At 46.9% G+C, this 25,223-nt stretch overlaps 3 protein-coding genes across 5 annotated transcripts in view; 1 reads left to right on the forward strand and 2 right to left on the reverse strand.

Annotated features, from left to right (window-relative positions):
• NDRG4 (NDRG family member 4) overlaps positions 1–2,354 on the reverse strand; it is a 55,663-nt gene extending 53,309 nt beyond the window's left edge. For 2 of the 3 annotated variants that reach the window (XM_048516209.1, XM_048516208.1), the window contains exon 1: positions 1,810–1,966. In XM_048516209.1, the coding sequence (XP_048372166.1) occupies positions 1,810–1,846 (37 nt within the window). In that variant the 5' untranslated portion in view covers positions 1,847–1,966. Of the gene's footprint in view, positions 1–1,809; positions 1,967–2,171 lie in introns of those variants that run through there. The other variant, XM_048516212.1, reaches the window with a different exon arrangement.
• An 8,225-nt stretch (positions 2,355–10,579) lies between these two features.
• GINS3 (GINS complex subunit 3) lies at positions 10,580–15,083 on the reverse strand. Its single transcript, XM_048516227.1, has 3 exons — positions 14,862–15,083; positions 13,553–13,786; positions 10,580–11,227 (listed from the first exon to the last, which is right to left on the reverse strand). The coding sequence occupies exons 1-3, from the start codon at positions 15,036–15,038 to the stop codon at positions 10,997–10,999; spliced, it is 642 nt and encodes a 213-aa protein (XP_048372184.1). The 5' UTR covers positions 15,039–15,083; the 3' UTR covers positions 10,580–10,996.
• Positions 15,084–18,455: 3,372 nt separating this feature from the next.
• PRSS54 (serine protease 54) lies at positions 18,456–24,941 on the forward strand. Its single transcript, XM_048515342.1, has 5 exons — positions 18,456–18,537; positions 18,577–18,751; positions 23,136–23,397; positions 23,800–23,919; positions 24,447–24,941. The coding sequence occupies exons 1-5, from the start codon at positions 18,456–18,458 to the stop codon at positions 24,939–24,941; spliced, it is 1,134 nt and encodes a 377-aa protein (XP_048371299.1).
• Positions 24,942–25,223: the final 282 nt, after the last annotated feature.

The following is a 25,223-nucleotide window of genomic DNA, read 5'->3' on the forward strand; positions in this document are numbered from 1 at the left end:
AAAAAACCCATGAAGCCTGGATGTGGACATATTGCCCCACTGTGGAAACATCTTTAACTTTTCCAAGACACCTACTTTGTGAGCCTCAACCCAAATGCCCAGAGCTCCCACCTAGCCACTTCTGCTATAGAGTAGGCACCTGAACATAAGTAGCCCAGGAAATGCCAAATTTGGGGGTGGGGTGGGATGAAGCTTTAGCACACTTAAGTTTCTCGAATTCTGCACAGCCAGGACCTTATAAGCAAGACCCAATAGCAACCATAACTAGCAATCATATTAAAAACGTGACTTCTTTCAGGCCATCCTGTCGAGGTCTTGACAGGTTGTAAACATTGCCAAGAACTCTGGTGACTTCATGGAGGACAACAGTAAAGAAACTGATTTGTTGGGACCTCTTACAGTGCAATCCTATGCAAAGTTATTCCAATCCAAGCCCATCGATTTTCAGGGTCTTTTAAGAGAGTACCCTGTGTAGGATTGCACTGTAGTGATATCATATCTCAAATTAGCATCCTTTTAGCAATGCTGTTGAAACACTTCTGGTTTTCGGCCATGTAGGTCCGACACTCCCCCACCCTCCGGCATTTAGGACAAGCTGGATGTAAGCTCTGACCCTTCTACTTGAACTTGGACAATTATTACGTGAAGCCGTGAGGCCATGCATTCCATTCCACCAAACAAGCTGCTTCAGCAAAATTACCATCTCAATCTATTCTTATGTATCATTATCCGTCACACATTTAGGTGTCCTTTGGGTGCGAGCTATAAAGGATGTTTCAGCATAGAAACTAAGGGGAGGGGACCGACCATCTCCTTCGCAGGGAAGACCGCTAACGGGAAACCAAGGTTTCCAGACAAAGTCTGCTACAGCAGAATCTTCCTGCTGCCTCAACACTAGGCGAAGAATCTGAATACGCCTCCATTCAGGAGTGTCTCTTAGGGTCTCCCTTGTTGAGGGCAACACTGCAGCATTGCAGATAGCTCTGGAAACCCCAAGCATGCTGTCCCCCGCCCCCAGTTTCCCCTCCCCCCAAAACGTGGCAGGTAGTCACTGCAATGCTGGTCTTTGAACCAGGCTGTTTTTTCACTCTAGAGATCCCAAAGCAAGGAAAGTCTCACGAATGCCAAGGAAGGGTGTATACTTATGTATATTGTGTGCGTGTGTGTATAGGCAGCATCAGTCAGAGCTGTGAGAGGAAACCAAGGGCCACTCTGGACTGCTCTCTACCCCACTCTCATTATCTCTCCCTGGACAGGCCTAACATTCAAGTAAGGGGTCTCCTTCCGAGTCAAGGCACTCCTTGCAGGAGCAGAACCCCAAGGGGAAGGAAAAGGAGCCTGAATGACCCAGAGGGTTGGGGGTGTCTCTTGCAGTCCTCTTCAGCAGCACAGTTGAGTTAGCCAAGGCAAGCCAAGGATGCCAATCACAGAAGGCCAGGCTGCCGGGAGATCAAAAGTGCCGCCTGGCACCCGGCTTCTGTGCCCTACATCTCTTGAAGGGTTTGAAGGAAGGAAGGGGAGGGGCATGCAAAGGGAGCGGCGCAACAGAGCCTGGAGGTCTTGGGAAGCCCTTTCCCATCTCGTCGTCCCCCAACCGGCTTGGAGAGCTCCGGTGCGGCTCTGAGACCCACCCCCACCCCCTCGGGTTTGGGCTCAGTCTTTGGGTAGCGCCTTGCTGTGCCCTGGGGCAAGCTCGGTGCCCCCTCCTTCGGGGCATCGCCATTCAGAAGTGGCATTCTTTTGGCGGCGGGCGGAAGAAAAGCCCCCCGCGACGGCCACCCCCACCCACCCACCCACCCACCGGGTTACCTGTCAGCAAATCGATCTTATGTCCCCAGAGCTTCATGATGCTCGGATCCGCCACTCGCGCAAGAGCCAGACGAAGCGCGCTGGCCAAGGCGCCCGAGCGAGCGAGCCAGCCAGCCTGTTCACTGCGGCTCGCCGGGCATGGCTCCAGCCCAGGCGGCGGGCGGGGAGGGGAGGCGGCTGACAAATGCCAGCCAGGCGCTCCACAAGCCCGTCGGTTGGCCTGGCAACGCCGGAGGGGCGGGCTGGGTAGGGGGGGGGGCCAGCAGAGAGGGACGAGCGGCGCCGACCCCCGCGCCCCACCCCCCAAGCCCTGAGCCAGATCTAGGGGCCCCCTTCCTTCCCGCCGAGGGGCGCCCCCTTACCTCTTCCGTGCGCCTGGTGTGGCGCGCCCCCGGCCGGCCAAGGAAGGGCCCCGCGAGGGCTGCGGGGCTGGGCGCTGCCTGTGGCCGCCTGCAAGGGAGGGAGGGAGGGGCCGCCGCGCCAGCCGCCTCTCGCTCGCCCCTCCTCCTCCTCGCCCGCCGCCTGGATCGCGCTCTCCACTGGGCGCCGGCAGGGAGGGAGGGAGGGAGGGAGGAAGGCTCAGCTCGCCCCGGCGGCGACCAGCAGCCTCGCTCGGGCCAGCAGCCGCCTGGCTTTAAATGGGGAGGTCCCGCTGCGTCAGGGGAGGGAGGACGGAGAGGGCGCCGGAGCTGAGGGGGGCCCTGACTGGGGCCGCACGTGGCCAATCGGGAGAGCAGCGAAGCCCCCGACTACAGGGGAGGGCCGAAGGGGGGCGGGGAGGCCGTCTTAAGAGGCCTCGGGCTGCTGCAGCCCAGCCAAGTTCTGCATGCTCCAGAGTGGAGGAGAGCGCGGGCCGGGGGCTTCCCACGGGATGGGGACGCCCCCCCCCCCATTGTGGCCCACCTGGACTCTTCAGGGCTACCCTGTGTGGCTCAACGGGTGAATGCCTTTGTGGCCTCCCTTTGCGCACGCAACGTTTTCTATCTGGCCATCAGAGCTGGTTGCTGCCCCTTGAGCTGGTGGAACCCGGCTAAGTGAAAGGGCGGCTCTTAGGAAGGTCTTCCTCGGTAGGCCGCAGGCAGGCACGGCATGGCATAGGGTTTCATAGTCGCTTATGCCGGCCCGGTGGACCGCATGGTGCCAGCCTTGGGAACAGATGCTTCTTTTGCAGGGCCTGGGGGAGCCTTAGTAAATTGTGGCATGAGACTGCCCGCATTAGAAATGCACCTGTGACCTTCAAGGCAAACTTTCATGTGTGCCCTGAGTCATGTTTCTGTTTCCCAAGCCCCCTCCAACCATTCCCCTAATTCTCCCTCTGCCCAAAATACCAAGTGGGGCCCTGTACTTCTGGAAAACCCTGTTGGAGGCAGTGGGGCAGCACTGGCACCACATCCTGCCACCTCTGGGTTTGGAGGGGGCTGTCCCTCTGCTAAACCGAAGTCAAGGGCTTAGAGGGGTGTTCTCTACAAAATGACTAAACTGAGGCTTTTGTACTTCAGTCACATTATGAGAAGTCAAGTGTCACTAGAAAAGTCAATAATGCTAGGAAAAGTTGAAGACAGCAGGAAAAGAGGAAAACCCAACAGAAGATGGACTGATTGTACAAAAGAAGCCAAAACCTTGCAAGACCTCAGCAAGGCTGTTAATGAAAAGATATTTTGGAGGACATTGATTCACAGGGTTACCATGAGTTGGAAGCAACTTGATGGCACTTCACACACACAGAGAGAGAGAGAGAGAGAGAGAGAGAGAGAGAGAGAGAGAGAGAGAATAGCATAGCTAGTCTAAATAAATGCACGGATGAACCCAAACTCTGAGAGTGATCTGATGAAATAAACGGGAAGCTATTGAAGGAGAAAATATTGTATTGTCGAAGGCTTTCGTGGCCAGAATTATTTATTTATTTTATTAAACTTCTAGGCCGCCTTATCCCCGAAGGGCTCAAGGCGGCTCACAATATGGCTGTACAATCGAACAGCAAATCAACAGCATAAAACACTAAAACCATTTAAAACCTAAGCAGCAGTTTGCAACAATAAAAGCTATACATTAAACAACCAGATTTATAAACAGAGTTGTTTAAGACAGGGTGTTGTGTGGGGTGTTGTGTGGTTTCCGGGCTGTACGGCCGTGTTTTGGTAGCATTTTCTCCTGACGTTTCGCCTGCATCTGTGGTTGGCATCTTCAGAGGATCCTCTGAAGATGCCAGCCACAGATGCAGGCAAAAAACATCAGGAGAAAATGCTACTAGAACACGGCCATACAGCCCGGAAACCACACAACACCCTGGAGAAAATATTGTCATCTGACTACCATCACAATTTATTTTATTTACTCCATTTATTCCCCCCCTTCTCTCCAGTAGCCATACCAAGTGTCTCATATTATTCTCCTCCATTTAACTTCATAACCACCTTGTGAGATAGGTTAAGCTGAGAGGGAGTGGTTGGCCCAAGGTCACCTAGCAAGCTTCCATGATGGCAATGTGTGGATTCAAACCCCAGATTCTAATTTGACACACTAATCACTACACCACGCTGGCTCTTTTTGACTCTCATTGACTAAGCAAAAACAAGTTCCGGCTGGGATCAAGCTAAATAATGTGTTTGTTGCCTTGAATGACTGTCTTGGCTCAGGTGGTTATGAAACTGAACAGAAAGGAGCAACCCTGTGGAGCAAATTGGGAACATTCACACAGGGTTATTCAGTGTGACACAGATGTAAATGGAAAGCTGCTTTTTTTGATCCCCAGTGAGAAAAATTAGAGAATGAATGAAAATGAGGTTGAAAGGGAGGATAAAGAGGGCCAGATCTCTTCAGGAGGTTTAGAGCTGTGATCGCTGAAGCTCAGAGAGCATTCATACCACAGGTGGCTTTTATTGATTGACTTTTGTGTTTGCTAAGGTTGTCTTTTGGAGCCAGACTCTTTGGGAGAGGGCGCAGGGAGCAAGGAAACTGACAAAATGAAATCTGATGAATTAGAAATAGGAATGTTTTTCCTGTTAATACATATATATATATATGGACAGAAACAGTTCGTGGTTTAGGCTTTGTCACAGTATCAAGATAAAGTACGGTTAATCTAAATGGCAGAGAAGTATATATGAAGTCGTTGGTGTATTAAATTCTGAATCAACCCACTTGCTCAGTTTGCTAAAACGGTTTGTAATAGCAATACAGATCTGAATAGTTTGTTTTTTTCATAATAAATGGTTTCTTTTTAAAGAAGCTGGTTAAGCATATCTTGTTAACCTCCCACGCCTCTTACCCACATACCAGGAAACTTCGGAAAAGCAATTTGTCACTAAACCGAGACGATACAATAAGCTTAACTAAAGCAAGTGCTGCATACCGAGGGAACAGTTTAGAGGAGAAGGAGAAGAAGAAGAAGAAGAAGAGAGTGGAGGAGTAGTAGTTTGGATTTATATCCCCTCTTTCTCTCCTGTAGGAGACTCAAAGGGGCTGACAATATCCTTTCCCTTCCCCCCCCCCCAAACACCCTGTGAGATGGGTGGGGCTGAGAGAGCTCCAAAGAACTGTGACTTGCCCAAGGTCACCCTGCTGGCATGTGTTGGATGGTGCAAGCTAATCTGGTTCACCAGATGAACCTCCACAGCTCAAGTAGCAGAGCGGAGAATCAAACCTGGTTCCCCAGATTAGAGTGCACCTACTCTAAACCACTACACCATCCTGGCTCTTTGGGTCTGCAAAGCTGCTTTGGATCTGCAAAGGGGAGAAAAACAGAAAGAAGAACAGAAACAGAAAGTAAGGGGAGAAAAACAGGAAGGAGGAGGAAGAGTTTGGATTTGCACCCCACTTTTCTCTCCTGGAAAGAGACTCAAGGTGTCTTACAAGCTCCTTTCCCTTCCTTTCCCCACAACAGAGACCTGAGTAATGGCAGACACCTGAAGCTCTGAGTGGTAGCAACAGAAAAGACAATGAGGTTTGTGGTAGAGTCAGGGTCAGTAAAGAACCCTGCCTGGACATACTACATAGGCAAGCATAAGCAGAGCATTGAGTTGCTGGGCCATTTTGCTACAGGGATCAAAATAACAAATCAGGTGAAATTAAAGGCTGAATTTGACTTTTAAACTATACATTGTACTTCCCAATCTCTCATTTCTGGGAGTGTAGTCGTGCTGTGTGCACACCTGTTATTTACAGCCATGCAGACCTCTCCCTTCACCAGAGGTACTTAAACCTCAACAAGGGCACTTTCTTTCTGCAAAACACATGCTGGGCCACTGAATTGTTGCCACTGACCTTTCCTATCACCCCAATGCACCACTTAAAAAAAATATTTTCTAGCAATTCAGTTGTTCTCTGCATTAATCCTCCCTAAAGGTGTCCCTGACCTCAGGATATTTTCTGCAGGCTCAGCTACTGCTTGCTTTTCCTGGATGAAGAAATGTTTCAGGAGCAAGAGTCAGATATATGAGGAATATTCAAAGGCAGTCTGCTTGGAGCCAAAGCCAAGGCCTTCTTGTTGTGCTCTCCAGCAGATGAATAGAGCAGAGAAATTAAAACAGCTCTTGGGCTGAGTCATCAGTGCAGAGTAGACTCAAGGGGAAGGAGGATGAAGCAGCAGCAGAAGGCCATTGCTTTCACATCCTGCATGCGAGCTCCCAAAGGTGGGCCACTGCGAGTAGCAGGGTGCTGAACTAGATGGACTCTGGTCTGATCCAGCAGGCTCTTTCTTATGTTCTTATGAGGAGAGGCCTGCTGGGCAGAATGAGTTCGGATGAAAAGGCATCTACCTGAGCCACCACTGCTGTCCTGGCCAGGGCACAGGGAGAGAACGTTGCAGAGACCGTAGTCAGGTACCCCAAAAAACTGGAGGAAACCAGAACAAGGATTTCCAGTCTTTGCATCTGGAACAGACGTCTGAAGAACTGCAAGGAAAACAGGCACATGAGAGTGGCTTTGCCAAAGCAAGATACAATGGCTTCTGCCCAACAATGGACTTCCTCGCTGGCAGTAGTAACACATGTGACCCCCGCTACAAACCAGGCCCCCTTTGTGCTTACGGGTGGCTCTGTCCTGGGGCCCTGTTCTCCCCAACTAGACCATGCTTATACAAACGAAAGTTTCACAACATCTTGAGCACCGAAACCGGAGGCTGCAGAGGACGCAACAGATGCTGGCTCTGTCCAAGGTGCTGAAGTGGCAGCTTTTTGCTTACAAGTTCGAACAGACTCTTTGCTGCTGCTGTCTTGGGTAAGTGGCTGATCTGTGTTCCCCTGAATGGAATCAGGCAGTCCTAGCTGCAAGGCCTCCTCACATGGGCTCTTCTCCGGCACTCTGGAGCAGGTGGATTGTATTGAGATTATCTCCCTAAGAAGTAAGAACAATCACCTGTCCATTCCAGTCCTTTCTTGGGCATTGCTGGGCTGCTGCAGGACATCAGAACAGTTCATGGGGGCCAGAATATAATCAATCTGTGTGGGACACTCAGAAGTTTATTTCTTTGAATCCTGCCTTTCTTACATGAATCCTTTGACTGCATCAGTTTCTAGGATGAGTTCCCCCCTTCCCTAGCCAGCGTGTGACTTTACTTATTTGTCCCCTCCAGGTTGCCCTTGACTCCTGTGCCTACTTCTCTCAGTCTCTGTGTCCTAGCTTAACCCTGTGACCTTAGCCTTTGGGAGCAAAATAAATTATGCAAAATCAACAAGTGGTTGCTATGAACTGGCAGAATCCTGTTACTTTCACAGGATATAGGGATCCTAGATATATGGTATGAAGCATTGCATAGAAAAAGTGCTTCCTTTCCTACTAAGGATCAGATGGAATTGATGCCAGAACAGGTTTTAGTTATTTACTTCATTGATACAACATCTTTCTCTTGGAATTAGGTTTACATTGTTCTCTGTTTTATCCCACAACAACTGTATAAGGCAGGTTAAGACTATGACCATGGGATTGACACAAGGTCACCCAGCAAGCTTTCATGGCAGACAGGGGAATAAACTTGAGTTTCTCAGACCCTTGTCAGACACTGTTAGCCACCATACACCACACTGGCTCTCACACTACACTGACTCTGTTCTCTTTAGATTTAGAGAGAATTGTCTTAACTGGATCATGTATCCTGTGGAAAAGAAATCTTGTGAGATTTTTGACAGGATTAACTTTTTTCCATATTCTCCCAAGATTTACAAAAGTCATCAGGTCCATAGGGACAAGGTCTGTTTGCAGAAATTGTGGTCTATCCAGATTTGAGCTGCGATCTGGGCATTCCAGAACCAAAATACCTAGTTTGGGAGAGAGAGTTTGTTTGGGGTTTCTGGGGTGGTGGGTAAAGGTTGCCCAATTGATTCAGACTGACTCACCCAGCCCCTTTCAATCTACTTCTGGGTAATTTTTTAAAAAGTCATTGGAAATCACTGGAATGAAATGTCAACAGCAGCTGACTCTCTAACATAGAAAGTCGCCATGAGTAGCACCCAGACCTTTGTTTGGCACCACATTCAGTTACACCTGAAATTCATTGGCACTGGGACAATGACAACAGAGTTGAGTTGTCAAGCGAATCCTGCTCCTTTAAATCTGCTTACAAGCATTCCAACATTGTATGAGCGTCATAATTTTAATTGTAATCATTTGCGAATTATGGATACTGTTGAATTTTGTGGATTACAAAAAAAAAAGAATGCAAAGACAAACTTGAGTCTAGTCAGTCACGGCACTCAATATTATGGCTACCCAAAGACTGAATTTCAAAGGCATGCAATGTAGCAACTTTGGTGGTGCAAAGCAGACAATCAGTGCCTTATAGAGAGGCTGCCTTGGAATAATCGCTCCCTCACCATTACAATGGAAGACAGACAATAAAAGGGAATAAAATAAAATAATCCTGCTTTAAAAAACCAAAACGTTCATAGTGCCAAAATACTATCTAAACAACATCCCTGAAGAGAGGCCACGTAAAGAACAGACTTGCATGAATAAGTTAAAGAGAACATGAACCGAAAGAACTGTGGGTTGAAACCAGAGATATTATCAAGGATGAATGTGCAAAGATTATTTCTGTAGCCATGAGAAAAGAAAAGCCTCACTGGATGACTGAGGAAATTAACAAATTGCCAGACACAGACAAGAAGCAAAAATAAAAGGTGACAAAAATAGAATCAGAAGTCTAAAAGCAGCATTCTGGTAACTGGTGAATAACAAAAAAAATGATTATTATAATCAGTGTAAAGAAATAGGGGGAAAAAGGAAGTACAAGAGATCCATTCCATAAGATCCAAGAAATCAGAGGGAAGTTTAAAGTATGGTTGGGCACACTAAAAGATCGATACAGAAATGCAATAACTGAACAGGACAACATAAGGAAAAGACAGGAACAATAGACGAAGGAACTACAAATGAGATAGGAAAGGATAACAGAGTCTTTCAAAGAAGAAACCTTTGCAAAACCTTTCTAGCAATGAAGGGGTTCATCTTGGCCATGGTGAAGGCCCTGCCCAGCTTGGCTGCATCACACCCTTGCCAGTACAGGGATAGAAGTTTGCCAGGACACAGTCTGACCTTCGCTTTGCATCGAGTCACCCGCCCAACGTCAATAAAGACACGTGAAAGAATAAAATAAACTGTCACAGCCAATTAACACGCCAGGCCTAATCGGCACCTAGGGCTTTCAGTGCACAACAAAGGCACTGGGGCCAGCTACAAATGGGGTCACTTGTCTCGCACCAGCTCTCTGGCTCTCCTTGGGCCAAAGTCAAAGGACAAAGAGATGGAGCCAGCCGAAAGCATTATGGGAGAAGTGAGCCCTCCAGGAGAGAATTGCTGCTGGTAGGAGAACCTCTATCCGGTACTCAGGACACTTGACAATAAAAGTGAGTTGGGAAGAGTTGTGGCCTCAGGGACCGTTTCAAACAAAGCAGCAACCTTACCCACAGGGCTGCAGAAAAAAATGGTACCTAAACATTATGTATCTAAATGTACCTAAACATTACTCTGCCTGAAATTCTGCATGACCAGAAAAGGTGTTTTGCCAGTATTCTTTTTGCATCCCACATGGTCCAAGTAAGTTGTTGTACAAATGGACATGCCAAAAGTGATACTTTGGAGTGCATCTTACAATCTCTTGCTGAATTCATATTTGGGTAATTTTAAAAATTAAAAACGAAATCATTGTGTGCAAACAAAATCAAGCTTGGGTGTTCTGAAATGTCCTCCAGACAAAAATTTTAAGATGTGTACTAACTTTTAAACTTCTCAATGGAACATGACTTGGGAGGCTTCTGCATTCAGGCCTGCAAGCTCTGATTTGTTTCAACATTCACCTCTGGTCCTCTGCACCCAGGCACTCATTCTGCAGACAATCTTTTCTCCAGGTTTCCATGGTAATGTCTCTTTCCTTCTGAGACAACAACAGTGCAATCTTAGGTAGAGTAATTCCAGTCTAAGACTACTTAATTTCTACAGGCCTCAACTGGAACAGCTTTAGATAGGATAGCACTGTGAGTCACAGATGCCAGAGTTAGACTGTCTGAAAACATGATCAGGCACCAATGCACAGAACTCACCTGGGATAACCACTTCCCACTCTTAAGCTTTACACAGCAGTATGTTAATTGCAAGGCTGAACTGATGGTATCAGTAACAAGCAGAGTATGGTACTAATATGCATTCCTAAAAAGATTGCGACCATACTCCACTCACAAAGCTATCGCTCAATGTATTACTTCAAAGAAAGTAAGGACAATTAAGTTAATTACAATTAAGTGACATCATTCAGAGAAGACAAGAAACACAGTAAAACTCAATACCAAAAAACATTTTACTGGTGCTTAAAAGCAAAATAGAAATACAATGATTCCCCCACTAATTTATACAAACAATCTGCAGAGAAATCAAACTGAGCAGTTCTTGCTTTGCATTTCTAGACTCCCTCTTTAAAGATTACAACACAGATGGATTAGATAGAATAATTAAACTGATGATTCTGCAAGGACTGCGTGTGCTGCTTGTATCCATTCAACCATAAAGCACAGCTTGTCCTATCAATCCTCATAAGATATACAGAAACATACAGTGAATTACTCTCAAGGATGTTACCAGGCTTCGCTTTAATTCCTAGCACAGGCATGTATGTTCCTAACATGTCCTTCATGGATGTAACACTGGCCATAAACGTTGGCAAATTATCCAGGAAGGAAGTTCCATGTTCTTCATGCTCTCAGGTGTCCAAGTCAGTAAACTTTCTCTTCCGATAATTCTGGACCAGACTGGATGCTGTGATTTGTGAGGCCCGACCCATTTCCCAGGACTGGAAGTCATTCAGACCCTTCTGGCCAACCTGAAATAAAACTCTCTCCAACTCATCCAACCGGGCCACCAATGCAGACGTGTCCTCATTGTAAGCATTCTGGGATGAGTCCATAATACGGCGGAAACGATCAATAAATGTCTATAAAGAGAAACACGATTATTTAGAATGGAATAACAGAAAAAAGGATTTTGCTGCCTACTTTTACCATAAAGCAGACAGGAAAAGAGAAACACCTTCTCTGGAAGAATGCAGGGTGAACCCCCTCCCTTGCCCCCCAAAAAACCACCCTTGAAGCCACTTCCAGTAGGAAGGACTCGCTTGGTTTTAGGACTTTAATTTAGCATGGAAAATTAAAAACCCCAAAATATCACACAACTAACACATGAATGTGATGAGGAAAAAAATTCTAAAAGAGGAAGGGACAATAAGAGTTCCAATTGCACCCTTAAGTAACAAGATGGAATCAGAGGGAAGAGAAACATGATCCTCTCTCTTGAAGGGGGGGTTGTGGTGGAGTAATTCATCCCAGAGTCATGATGGGGGAGGGAACTATATCCTGCTCCTGTTGGTGATGCTTCGCCTGCTGGCCCCACTAGTGGAGAATGAACAGCTTTAGGAGCATTTATACCTGTTTCTTTTGTGACAGCAAAAACAGGGGTGAGACTTTGAGTAAGAACTACATTCCTAGTATGAGGTATACTTCTCTCTGGTTTGTGTACTTTATAGCTCTGCTTCATGGCCAGCATACCGGAGACATCCCTCATGACAATTTTGTTAACCCTGCTCATGAACATCAGCAATAAGGATTCAACTTTGACTGGGGAGGGGTGAGGAAGGAAGGAAGGAAAGAGAATTGGGCAAGAAGACAGCTGTGGTACCAATCATCATGAGGTTGGCGTTGATGTTTCCAGAATGGGTTTTGTGGGATGACTGCCACAGTGGAAGAAAACAACCAAGCCCTCCCCATCCCCCAACATGGACTCTTCTGATTGCTCAGGAACACAGTGTTTATTGTTCACCTCCTTTCCCCGGTTGCTAACAGGAGGCAATAGAGGCACAGTTTTTCCAGAGGCAATGAGATACAGGTACTTGCTGGTCAAGTATCAAGTCAGTGCAGTCAAATGAGGATTGATGTAGGCTTCTGAAAGGGTGTCGCACTGCCTGCTGGGTGAGAAGATACCCTGCTCCACTCCAAAGACGACCCAAAAACTACATCTGCCCCAACACTCCTGCTGGCAAGAAATGTTAGGAGGAGGAAGGAGGGAAGAAGATATTGGGGTAGGGCAGAGAGAAGGTGCTCTCAAGCAAGAGTTCAGGAACTGCAAAGGCAGAGCCAAAGAACCAGGAAGGATCCATCTTTCCAGAATTATCTTCAGATTTCTTTTTCAGCTTTGACTTCTCCTAGAGGACTTAACCAGTTGTTTACAGCTCTCCAGATGTGCCTGGAATAAAAATGTGAAATGCTCTTGGCTCAGGACTGTAGCTTAGAGCTAGAGGGAAGATCTGCTAGCAATGAAATAGAGCAATCAAGACCTGTTATGTATTCAGAATCCACTCCTCCTGTTTATTTCCATTGCAGTTTTTCTAGCTGTAAGCATCCCCACTGAGGAGAAGAGAAGGATAATTAAATTAAAATAGGGGGAGTCCTTGGACTTGTCCGAACATCTGGTCTGATGAAAGAGTTCCCTGGAAGCCTGATGTGAAGGGAGAGAGTCCCACTGTAGTCTTGCAAGATGACTGCAGCAGCAGCCAATTAGCCTCATTCTGTCTGGGAGGAGCCCAGCCCATGCTGGGTGCTCCAACACACTAGTTCCTTCTCAGTACTTCCAAACAAAATTGACCTCGCAAAGGCTGCTTGAGGGAGGAAAACAAAACAAGAAACAGCAACACTCTCCCTTCAGCACATCAAAGGAATTGCAGGAGGGAGAAGGGGGTAAACTTCAAAACTTCTGTCACCATTCTGCATACACAAGTAGCTGAGCTTAGCATTTATAACCAAGATTGAACCTCTACATTCAAGAGAATACACTTTCAGATTTAACAAACCTCAGTCTATTTCACAGAATGTGGCATTAGGGATATTTTGGTGAGTTGTTAGGATGGGAACAATACACAACCTTTCAGGGCAGCCCCCACTCCCCAAATATAGTATTTGCCCACTTGGGGGAGCTGGATCAGTAGAAAGACAGGCAGAGAAAATGCACTGCATCAGGAAGATTATGCTAACAATTCTCATAAGTCAACAGCCTCTCTTTTTCTGGGCTCTACAAAATCCCAAACTGCACGATTTCCGTCAGAACAGCACAGACAGTTGGAGTATACAGTTTGTGTACATAAACGGCCCAAACAAGGAGGCAGTGAGGGATAGAAATTTAATAAAATAAAAATAAAATAAACATTGACAGGCCAACAACGCAAAGCAAAGAAGCACTGGTCAACCCCTTGCCAGGTTCAGGGTTTTACCTGCAATATGGCTTGAGCTATTTCAGCATTTTCAGTACTGTTGAAATTCAACAACTGGGAGCCAAACCCATAGTAAAAGGGCCCCAGTTTATGCAGGTCTATCACATTGGCATCTGCACTGAACACCGTCCGCCAGCTCTCCTTATAAATCTTCGGCAGTTCCACAGAAATAATCCTCCGCTTATTGTCATACAAGCCTTTTGCCAACCAGAGGGGAATTTCCAGCTTTGTGCCCTGCAGACCACAGATAGCAAGAAAAGAAACAAACAACAACATTCTTAAAAATTCTTAACATTACTAAGAGGCGTATGAAGCCTGCTTTATCCTTAGTTATTGGTTTATCAGTGCCAGTTTCGTCTACATTGACTAGCAATATTTGTCCTGGGCAGTCAGCTTTTACATCATGACCTGATCATTCAAGAGATGAGGACTCAACATGGGACCAAAGGCATGCAAAGCAGAGCAGATGTTCTTTCAGTGACACACAGCCTCTCCCCAAATCATTCTAAAATCATTCTAAACACTAAGCTTTTACCAAGACCAGAGGACTGGCAGCAAATTCACAACCAAATATATCCAAGGAATTTCCAGTTCATTTTGGGGACTCAAGAACATATTTGGCTACGTCTTCAAGAACACACTTCACAGGCACTACACTGGCTTAAAATTAAACGACAGTTCTGACACTGAGAAGCAACTCCGATATGATATCTGCCCCACCAATTTGACAGTTTAGAAAGGAGCTTTTTCTCTGTTTTTGTGGGAGAAATCTCAGACACCTTTTCTCCCCCAACAGTAGAGCCTGCCATGTTTTGGGAGCAGAACCAAGGTAGATAACTTTGTAAGCACCACTAAAAACTGACACCCAATTGCGGGGGAGACGCCCCCGCAATTGAAAATAAATGATGGAGACAGTCTTTATTACATGTTACATTAATTTAAAACCAGAACAAGCTGGCAGGACGTCAACTTAATTTCCATCAAGCCAAGGCCGCTGCTATTCCCACTTAATTTCTTTATTCAGTTTAAACACGCATCCGCGCCTTTTATCCCCATCCAGGCCGTAACAAATTGCAGACCCACCCCCATCATTCCCAGAACGGGAGGCCGTGCTGAGAACAGGGAGTCGACATCCCAGGCCACGCCCCCAAATTTCCACACGGGCGGCGACGTTGCGCTTCAACCAAAGCCACCCGCCTACAAAGCCGCTATTCTCCTGGAGAACCCGGATTGAAACGTCATTATATCCACCCAGGGACAGCCGGGAGATGTAGTTCCTCCCATACCTCCATCACTACCACCCCGTTACCTCAGGGACAGCAGCGAGGGGCGAGGGTCCTGTTTTACCAAGCACTGCGGCCAGGCGCGGCAGGACGGTCTCGGCGCGGCATGGAAGCCTCTCTTGGGACATGAGAATGTCTCCCAAGGAAAGGAAACCCTCCTCGAGGCCGAGCCCGGCTTCCACCGGCACATAGCCTTCCCCCATAACTCTCCCGCAGTTTGCGCGCGAAGCGGAGGCTGCTGACGTAGCAGCCTCGCGCTGTCAATGTGGGAATGGCGCATGCGCAGAGAGGATGAGGCGCTCTGAGGGAAGCGCTTGAAGGCCTCCCTGAAGCGGTCGCTTCGGTTGGTCTAGCTTGGCCGCGAGAGGGCAAGCGGCGTCTTTAGACAAACGGAAGGCTGAAACAAAACACCCTTATTTAAAATGTTCATCACATTCTTCAGTATATTTAGTTGGAGTCTAATGGCTCCTCAAAAACTGCCAGGGTTTTATTTTCTTCTACCCTAAACTTGCCACAAATCAGCTCCCTTCCTCAGAGGCGACAATAGCCTCTTAGCGTCACTGGACACCTAATTTCATTCTTCAGTGCGGATTGACAAATCATAATGCCATCCCTTGCAGTCAGTAGTTAATCTCTCTAAACCCACTGACTTCAGTGGATTTTTGGAGGGGTAACTATTAGTCACAGATGAGAATAAGACGTTCTGTCCATTGTAGCAAGAACTGGCTCACGTACACGATAGCATTATATTTACTTACTTATTTGCCTTGTTTGTAGCCTGCCTTTCTCACTGAGACATGTGGTAGATTGCAGAATACAGGAAGGGAGAAATAAAGGAATCGTACAGTCTACACGACATCAAAGGAGTAATGCTATCAGACTGGGTAAACAAAATTGATAATGGCAGCAACAATGTGAACATGGAATATAAGATGTAATAAACATAAGATACAATAAAACTAGGAATAATGAATTTAAGCTGGATATCAGTGTTTTGGTAGTCTTTGGGGTGCCTTGAAAGCTTAAAAAGATTTTATTCTGGCACAAACTTCTGCGGTCAAGAGCCCATGTTGACAGATGCATGCCTGCAGTGGGAGAACCTACTATGTGCATTCGAAAAAAATAGGGTCTAATTCATTTGGGGCCTTTCACTGGATCCTAATAAACACAGGTCTGATGGTACCTAAGGACTAACAAGATTTTACTATGGCACAAATCTGTTGTCTAGAGTCCTCTGCATCTGATCCATGGAATAGCTGGCAGAAACAATTCTATTCAGAATTACAAACAAAAAGGAGGAAAAGGGAGATGAATCCCACAGTCGGTCATTCAGGTGTTAATCTCTGTCTGTGGCTCAGTGATAGAGCACTTAGAGAGTACCAGGTTGATTCTCTAACCTCTACAGTTAAAGGGATCAGACAGGCAGTGATGTGAAAAACCTTGACCTGAGAACTTGCAGGGTTGCTGCCAGGTAAAGCAGACAGGTAGTGGCCTTGATAGCCCAGTAGTCTAACTACATACAAGGCAGCTTCAATAAGGGGCTGTAGCTCAGTGGCAGAGCATCTATTTTGAATGCAGAAGATACAAGAATCAATTCCCAGCACCTCATATTTTTAAAATTGTGATGTAGGGGGTGATGTGAAAACCCTTGACCTATCAGTGCTTGTCAGGATAAAAAAATACTGAACCTAATAGACCAGCGGTTTAACTTGGTATAATAATAATAATAAAACAGAAGGTTCTAGATTCAATCCCCAGTGTTTCCACTTTACATCACCAGATGGGTGGTAATGTGAAAGACCTTTAGCTGAGAACCTGGAGATCTCCTGCCAGTTTGAGTAGATACTAATCTTGATGGACTGATTCAATTTAAGGCAGCTTCATATAACTGAATCAGTCCATCAAGTCCATCAAGATTAGTATTATCTACGCAAACTGGCAGGAGATCTCCAGGTAACAAACCAGCAAGGGATGGACCTTGAGATAAGAGTGCTGAGCTGTAGAGTTCATCAGAGAAGCATTAAATAATACCCATCCCCAAATCACCGGTTATCCAAAGTATACACCCCTCTCCCAGTCAACAAAGTACCTACCGGTACTGCTGAAGGCCCTAGATTCCTAGAATGAGCTGGTTGGAGAGGAAAGCCTAAAAAGATTAATCACCGACACAAAAACAGTGGAGGAACTACAAGATAGAGAGGTTTGAGGTTGGTTGGTGTGGGGGTCAAATACCGCCCATACCCTTCCTTTCTTCTAAAAACTCCTGGAGAAGTGAGAAGTACATTCCTAGACATGCTCTTTGATTTGTGCGGAATAGAGGTGTCCATCGAGGTGGACTTAGCATAGGAAGAAACACCAGTGGTAAAGTCAGGAAGGAAAATCTGAAGGACCTGCAAGCGCCATGGCAACTGTGACCTAATATTGTCTTATGATGTAGTGCCACCCTTGGCGGAACACAGATGGTGTGGCATATTCTGTAATGGCAGGAAGGCAGACGTCACAAGGGCAAGCCAAGAATCCCATGGTATAAGAAGGCATAAAAAAAAATCAGTTTTGCTCTTAGCAGAAGAACTCGGAGATGGAATTAGAGAAGGCTAGCAAGAGAGAAAAGCTGATTCAGAAAGAAGAATCAGACAATGGAATCTCTAGGAAGTCTAACAAGTCCAGACAGCACCTCAGAACAAACAACAGAACCTCCTTTCATTTTCTCCTATTTATACCAGTTGCCATGCGCAATTGACCCTTCAACCTCGAACAGAAGGAGACACATTCCTTCCCATTAAGCTTAACTATTACAATTAGACAGCCCACAGTGACAGTGGTATCCAGACTTTCTGCCTTCATTACTCCCCATTGGCTAGTTTTCCAAGGAACCCTTGCACATTTGCCTTGGAACCTGATGTGTTGGCACATTCTGGCACACATGCTCCATCAACCTTTGGCTCTTGTCAGAACAGCTAGTTTCTCATCCACTGGAACAGACAGGATGATCTACAGTACCCGCAATGTTTCCCTATGGCTGCATGTTAACAGGGAAGACTAGCAGTAGATGGCTAATTGTCTTTTGTGGGAGGTGGTCTGCCACTATTTATCTTTGAGGAACTGCAATAAGATAAATTCCTCATAAGCCGGGAGGGCAAAAGCACTGAAGCATGGCTGGGCCAACTCTGTATTCTGCCTCTTTTTCGACAGAGACATCACGTAGGAGGATGCCTGTTTCTCCTGTGCCTGTCTATCCTGCCCTCTTCTCCAGCTGGTGAGTGAAACTTCTGGGCCTAGCCTTGTGAGTGAAACTTCTGGGCCTAGACTCCAGGGATCGAGGGACAGATAGAGCTATAGCTGCCAACTCCAGGTTAGGAAATTTGGGAATGAAGCCTGGGGAGACCAGGGCTTGGGAAAGGAAGGACTTCAGCAAGGTATAATGCCATATGGCCCACCCTCCAAAGTGGCCATTTTCTCCAGGGGATCTTGATCTCCGTAGTCCCTGTTCAACCACTACTCCACAGTGGTATAGCCATTCTCCTCACTGGCTATTACAAGTCTCTTCTCCATCTGAGACTTCTTCTGCAGCCATGAGAATGGAGACTCCTTTCTTTTTGAGAGTGTTCTTTCAACATGAGATGTTGCAGTTGCTCCAGCAGCTTCCTGAATATAAGAAGGGAAAAGGTGGTGGACCTGGGGAGATTGAGGTGGACTCATCCAGTGAATGAGTATTCACCTGCATCTTCTTCCTCCTCCTAGGTGCAGACTGCGGCTCACAGCTCATAGCCCCTCCAAATACTAATCAGGAATTTGTAGCTGTGGGTGAATTCCCTTGGCTGGTGTCACTGCGTGATCTGCATAACAAGCACATTGCCACTGGGTGTATCCTGAGCGAATATTGGATAGTCAGTGTGGCGTCCAGTTTCCAGAACAGGTACATGATGAATTCGGTACAAACAAAACACAAACTCCGTTGACCTATTGTTGCCAGTCCAATCGAATTTCTTTAAGTACCTCCTTGAAGAAACTTTAGCTGTAATTAACAATAGCTTTTACAGTGTCATGCTATCCTTGGTTTACTCTAAGGCCATTTCCGCACAGCCTCCCTGTCGCCTCCCATGCTTCGCGAAAATTCCGCCGGGCGCGGAGGCGATAAGTCGCGATGCATCGCGATGCGCTGACCTCAGCAGAGGCCGGTAACGGCAGGCGGCTCCAAGACGGAGTCGTTTTCAGCCCAGTTCATTACAGCCTGTTGTTGGTTGCCGAGTCACCGCTGCCCTCCGGCCACCAGGGGTCGGAGACAGTGGGCGGGCTTGGCCAGCAGGCTGGCGCATGCACGGGACAAGGTGAGTGGGACGGGCAGGAGACAGCGTGTTCCCAGTGGTGCGGTTCGCACCGCGCCGCCGGGAAGACGCTTTCCCCCCAACAACAACCCTTTAAAGGGTTGTTGTTTAGGGCGGCCTGATTCTGGGGAAGCGCCATTAGAGCGCCGCCGCGCTAGTAGCAGCGCCGCCAGGTGAACGGCGCCTAGGGGCGCGCATTTTACCCCCAGGCCGTCGTTTTTGGCCCATGCGGAAAGGGCCTAAGCTAATTGTGGCTAGGATCACTACTGACTCTCCTGTGCTAGCAGCACAAAGCATTATACTAGACATTGCTGGACTTCTCAGCTGGTGGAATGATGCACCAACCCTGGCAGACACCAAAGAGAGGTTGCTCGTGAGAACAGCAAAAATAGTTGGAGCTGAAGGCATGGGAGGGGAGGAGCAGAAATTTGTTGGGTTCCTCTGGTCAGTCATAGGGTGGCTCCACCCATTATGGCAAACTTTATGCCTACAAGAAAGGTGGAGTTAATCAAAATATTCCAGTCGGAATCAATGAAAAGCCTCAGCTGACGGCTTCCCAGCCTCCCACCCATCTATGCCATGAGAAAACAGGATTTTGTCTAACTCAGTTGCCCGTCAAAAGATACAAAAACTCCAACAAAGGGAATCAGATCATACATCTAGGATCACCCTACCTGGGTTGCTTTATTCCGTTCTCATCTCTGAAGCACTATGAGTAAACTGGTAAGGAATTTGGTGAAAGGGCAGTTTGCACAAACAACCAAGAGCCAACGGGAAGAAAGTAGGAAGGGAAGATAGATTCTTGTCCTCTCAGATCTCTTAAGGACAGCCAGCTTCAGGACGCCAAACCAGGAACCCCCTTCCACTGCAAGGGGGAACCTCAGGGACCAAGTATCCCACACAGGTTAGCTCTGACACTCGCAGTCATACTCCGTCTCTCTTTCTACAGACAGACAAATATTGTCTGCCACTCTGTACCCTCTCCCTGTTGTTGGGGAATTGGGGGGGATGGTATCTTAACAATTCCTTCCCCTTATTTAATACATGATTACAAAGTCTTCCCTGAAGAGGGCACAGGGTAATCTCCCTTCAGACACCAGAGAAAGTCATGGGAAGCACAGCCACCTTTGCTGGTGAACAGAAAGCACTGCTCAGCTAATGCTGGCCAAATGTGACTTTTTTTTTCTTGCAAGGATCAGAAATTAGACATGTGGCAACAGAATGAATAGTGGGCAGAGACATTGTGCCAGTACAGCTGCTTCCTGTGGAAGAGCCTAACTCCTCCTATAAAGGTCTTAAGTTCAATGCTTACAAAATAATAAAATAATACTATGATAAATTAATTAAAAACTAGAATTAAAGATCCTGCTCTCTCTCACACACACACACACTTTGTTTTCAAACACCCTGTCTGATGAAGAGTTCTGGAGAATTCAAATCTTGCACACTGTGTTGTTTTTCACTTGTCTTAATGTGAGGAATTGCAGTTTTTCTTTTGGGATTTTGCTGGGACGGAGGGAAGGCAGTATGATAATGGTATAGCTCAATCTCAGTGGACCTTGGAAGCTAAGCTACTTTGAAGGGGGACCTCCAGGAAGATGCTGAGGGAAGGCAGTGGCAAACCACCTCTGCTTCTCACTAGCCTTGAAACCCCCTTTTTAGGGTCACCATAAGTCAACTGAGACATAGCAGCAGTTTACATGCACACTGTTCTGTGAACTGACACAGCTGCTTACCTCTTTTGTCCTCCTACAGGAACAGCCCTGAATCTACACATCAGGGGCATTACTAGGTCACTGAGGACCTAACAGAGGTGGGAAAGCATTGACTGGGGCATTTCTTGACAGACAGTCAGCCTCAAGTAATCTCTGTTGCAGATCCTACTCATTAAATGTAATTGTTTCTCTACGTGTGGTCTTTGAACCTCACAGAGACTTTCTCCAACGCCACACATATCACCAGTGAGTCTGGCTGGCTTGTTCCTCTCCGCAGTTGCCATGTCTTTCTCCTAGGGTTACTGTGACTTTCCAGGTTTTAGGATGCACCGCAGTTTAGCTGGTAGAGTGATACCCAGCATGGAGATGCACTGATGTGTGGCAGGGGGAACTCACCTGTTGTTTCTCAGTCAGTCTTGATTCTGTCTCAGGTAGAGAAGCCAGAGAAAGAGGAGGGTTGCCTGAGTCTCCTGCAGTGCAGGAACTCCCGTCCATCTCTGAAAGCAGCACGTTTGGCACACGGAGTTCGCTGTCTCAGTTTTCACAGTGGTTAGCAGTGGCAAAGTACTGGGCTTATGACTGATCAGATTGAGAAGATGGCCATTCAGATGTACGGCAACACAGGGCTTTGTGTTCCCTTTGATTTCCCATTATATCCCCTCCTAGCCATTTATTCTTGTGGTGAGTCTGTACAGCCTTCGTTCCTCTTCCTTGCAAAAATCTCTCTCCAGTCCAATATGAAAGGGTCACATACAATATGAATGAGCCATGCAGCAGAACTCAGCTCTTTCCCACGTAAAGTCTTTTGGGAAGAAGTTCCAGGTAATGTATTTGTGTATTGTGAGCAGGAGCAGGGTCTGTGACGGCACTAGCCTTTTGGCAATTGCCAGATATTGGTTGCTGCCTTCTAGTCATGGCTAAAATCATGAATAACCACAGTTGTGTACAGTTGGTAATGGAGAGGTTGACAATCTTCGTATGGTTGTTGTGGGTTTTCTGGGCTGTGTGGCCGTGGTCTAGTAGATCTTGTTCCTAATGTTTTGCCTGCATCTGTGGCTGGCATCTTCAGAGATGTATCACAGAGAGAAGTCTGTTATAAGAGAAGTCTGGACACAGTGTATAACAGACTTCTCTCTGTGATACACCTCTGAAGATGCCGGCCACAGATGCAGGCAAAATGTTAGGAACAAGATCTACCAGACCACGGCCACAAGGCCTGGAAAACCCACAACAACCAGTTGAATCCAGCCGTGAAAACCTTCGACAATCTTCGTATGCTTTTATTTCTAATGTGCCCCTCCCCCGACCTGCTGCTTTCCACCTTTCTCCTTTGGGGAAAACATACAGAGCATTGCTATGTTTCCCCCAGGAAGGCAAATAATTCCCCTAGGGAGAGACAAAGAAACAGCACAGGGAAAAATTGTGACTATGTAAATAGCAACAACACTTAAGGGATTCATTAACAGATTGTCCATCAACTTGTCTGTTTTCACCCTTAAACACCAAGCCATTATTTTAACTTGGTTTTAAAAGGAACGGGTGACACAGGTGAGCAGATCTTTGAATGGAGCAATATGACTCTGCCCTGGAGACTCTCCATCAATTTCATTCTTGCCCTCTGGGTGGCCGAGGTCCAATTCTGTACAGTTGTCAAGGGACCAGAACAAAATTGGTTTGGCTGCTTTTGTCTAGGAAAAAAAGGCATGGAAAAGGCATCATTACCTACTAGGGCCTGCTGGTCAAGGGCCAGTTGAAAAGCTGGCAGTTTTAGCAAGCCCAAAATACTGAGGGGTTTTGCAGGCAAAGGGGGAAGGAGTTTGCTGCCCTTGCCAAAACCACCTTAGGTGAACGGCTTGGTTGCATCCTCGGATTGGCATCACTCGATTTTCCCTCTCACGCTTCTTCATACAAGTGCTCAACAGGTGATGCTTCACCAATCACTGCACCTAAATGCGGAGGAATGCAGGGTTTCTCTCTCACTCATATACAGGTTGGGCACGCACAGGCTGCCAGAAATCCAGGGCACAGCTGGTTGGAACCAGTATCCTGGCATTGGGGCCCTGAAGCAAAGGCCCCTTCCGCACACGCAAAATAATGCATTTTCAAACCACTTTCACAACTGTTTGCAAGTGGATTTTGCTATTCCACACAGCTTTAAAGAGCACTGAAAGCAGTTTGAAAGTGCATTATTCTGCATGTGCGGAATGAGCCAAAGCTTTGGCCTAACTGCGCTTTTTGCTTTTACTCTCTTTGCTGCCAGGAGCCAGACTTTTGTTGTGGCAGGTGCCACAGATTTGAAAAGCAGTAGAAACATCACCTTACCTATCAGCACCATCTTCCTCCATGAGGACTTTGATGAAATCACCCTTGCCCACAATATTGCCCTTCTGAAAACAGCCAGCCCGTTGGAGTTTAGCGAGACCACCCAGCCCATCTGCTTCCCCCACCAAGACTTCCCTGAAACTGCTCTGAAGAACTGCATGGTTGCAGGCTGGCTGAATCCTCACACAGGTGAGCAACTTGCTCTTTGCAGGCACCACTGGACAGTCTGAGGGGCAGCCGTTTACACCATTCTCTTTTATTCCTCCCTTCCTACGAAGACCCCAGGCTCATTTTTAGCTTCATAGCCAACAGAGGCCAAATGCAACACAATGCTGATTCCCATATGAAAATGCACCATCTGAACAACAGGAACCCTATTTGACTTCTCAATTAACCAGATGATCATTTATCTGAATGAAGTTAGTGGTGCAGATCACCTTCTCTGAAAAACAAATCCAGGAGGTTCCCAGAATGGTGCATTTTACCAAAACCTCCTGGCAGGTACTGCAGTGAGCCATTCCCCTCTAAGCCTGTGACCAAAAGAGCAGCTTTTAGCATAATTGGAACAAGTGGGCCCTCTCACACCTTGATCTCTTGTCCAGACAGGAAGGGGGTCTCTAAGGAAGCTCTCCGCCGATGACGTTGACCGCTGTCCTCTGAAACGAACCATCAGCACAGAGTGTTCCAGCCACAGGGAGAGTGACAACGTAGCTGGATGCCTGGTGAGGAAGCCTAGGGCACAGGCTTATCCAATGGAGCAGCCTTATCTTTCAGCATAGATTTTAATCTTTGGTTAACACAATCAGCATTAAAAAGGAATTAAAGGGTTACATTTTTCTACTCCTGCAAACATGTTCCATTTCAGCAACTGTGGGACAGTCCATTGCATTGAAAGCATGTGAAATATTCCATGCTTTTAACACAGTGGCCTTCTTTTGCCAATGGAGCAGGAGCAGGCCTAGCCATTCCCAAGAGAGAGATGTTGGGTGCTGAAGGCATGAGCATTCAGTAAAAGATACTGCCAGGTATGAACCAAGGGTCTGCAGAAGGTTAAGAGGTGATCTTGGGACAGTATCCTCAGATACACCTGGACATTTTGTACCTGAATCTGCAAATTGGAGGAATGAACTGGGGAAGGGTACCAGTCTGGATCAAGTGATCCCACTAGCCCACTTGTGAAGGTTAAATCAACTGCTTGCTGGGGAAGAATCCCTAGAGAGTTTTATTGTCTGCCTTTTTTCTTTCTAAGGGAGAACCTGGCAACCCCATCATGTGCCAAACAAGGGAAACAGGCCACTGGATGCTGAAAGGAGTGTTGACTGAAGGTGGTGCCAGATGCTATGGGCCATTCCTTTACACCCAGCTGTCCTATTACAGTGACTGGATTGTGATCACCACGGCAAAAGGAAGAGTTCCCATCACTCCCACCCTTGGCAGGAGACACTTTGCCATCTGGACAGAGAAGGCCAGAGAGGCCCCAGAACCCATTTTAGCCAGCAGAGTTCTTAATTTCTCAGATGCTTCTGAAGATTTCCCTCTCAATTCTGATGCAGAACGACAAAATGGGAGCACAGAAGTATTTTTAAATGGGTCAGCGAGGTCACAGGGCAAATCTGATCTAATCTACTATGATTACTACAGTGGGGAGCTGCTCCCCATTTCCACAGCAAAGAGACATCAGCTTCAGGGACTCACCGCTGTAAGCCTCCTGCTTCATCTGCTAACTTGCTTGATGACTGCTTAAATGTGGGGACTAAGGGTTGGGTCCAATATTAGATTTTGCACCAAGGAAACCTCCCATCTCCACTGTCGAGACTCATGTACTATGGTGCTGATCTGTCTCTTTCACTGGGAAGTTCTTCTGAGTTATTAAACTTTATACCCTTTGACCCGCTTAGTGTGAAATGATCCTGAAGCAGGAAACCACTGTTAACACACACGGGGGTTGATTGTAAAAATAACTCCTCGCATGAGTACAGCAAAGGAAAGAGAATCACAATGGCAGGCATCCCATGCGGTTTGGGTG

The sequence above is a fragment of the Sphaerodactylus townsendi genome, linkage group LG14, assembly GCF_021028975.2.
Source record: "Sphaerodactylus townsendi isolate TG3544 linkage group LG14, MPM_Stown_v2.3, whole genome shotgun sequence".
Classification (NCBI taxonomy): Eukaryota; Metazoa; Chordata; class Lepidosauria; order Squamata; family Sphaerodactylidae; genus Sphaerodactylus; species Sphaerodactylus townsendi.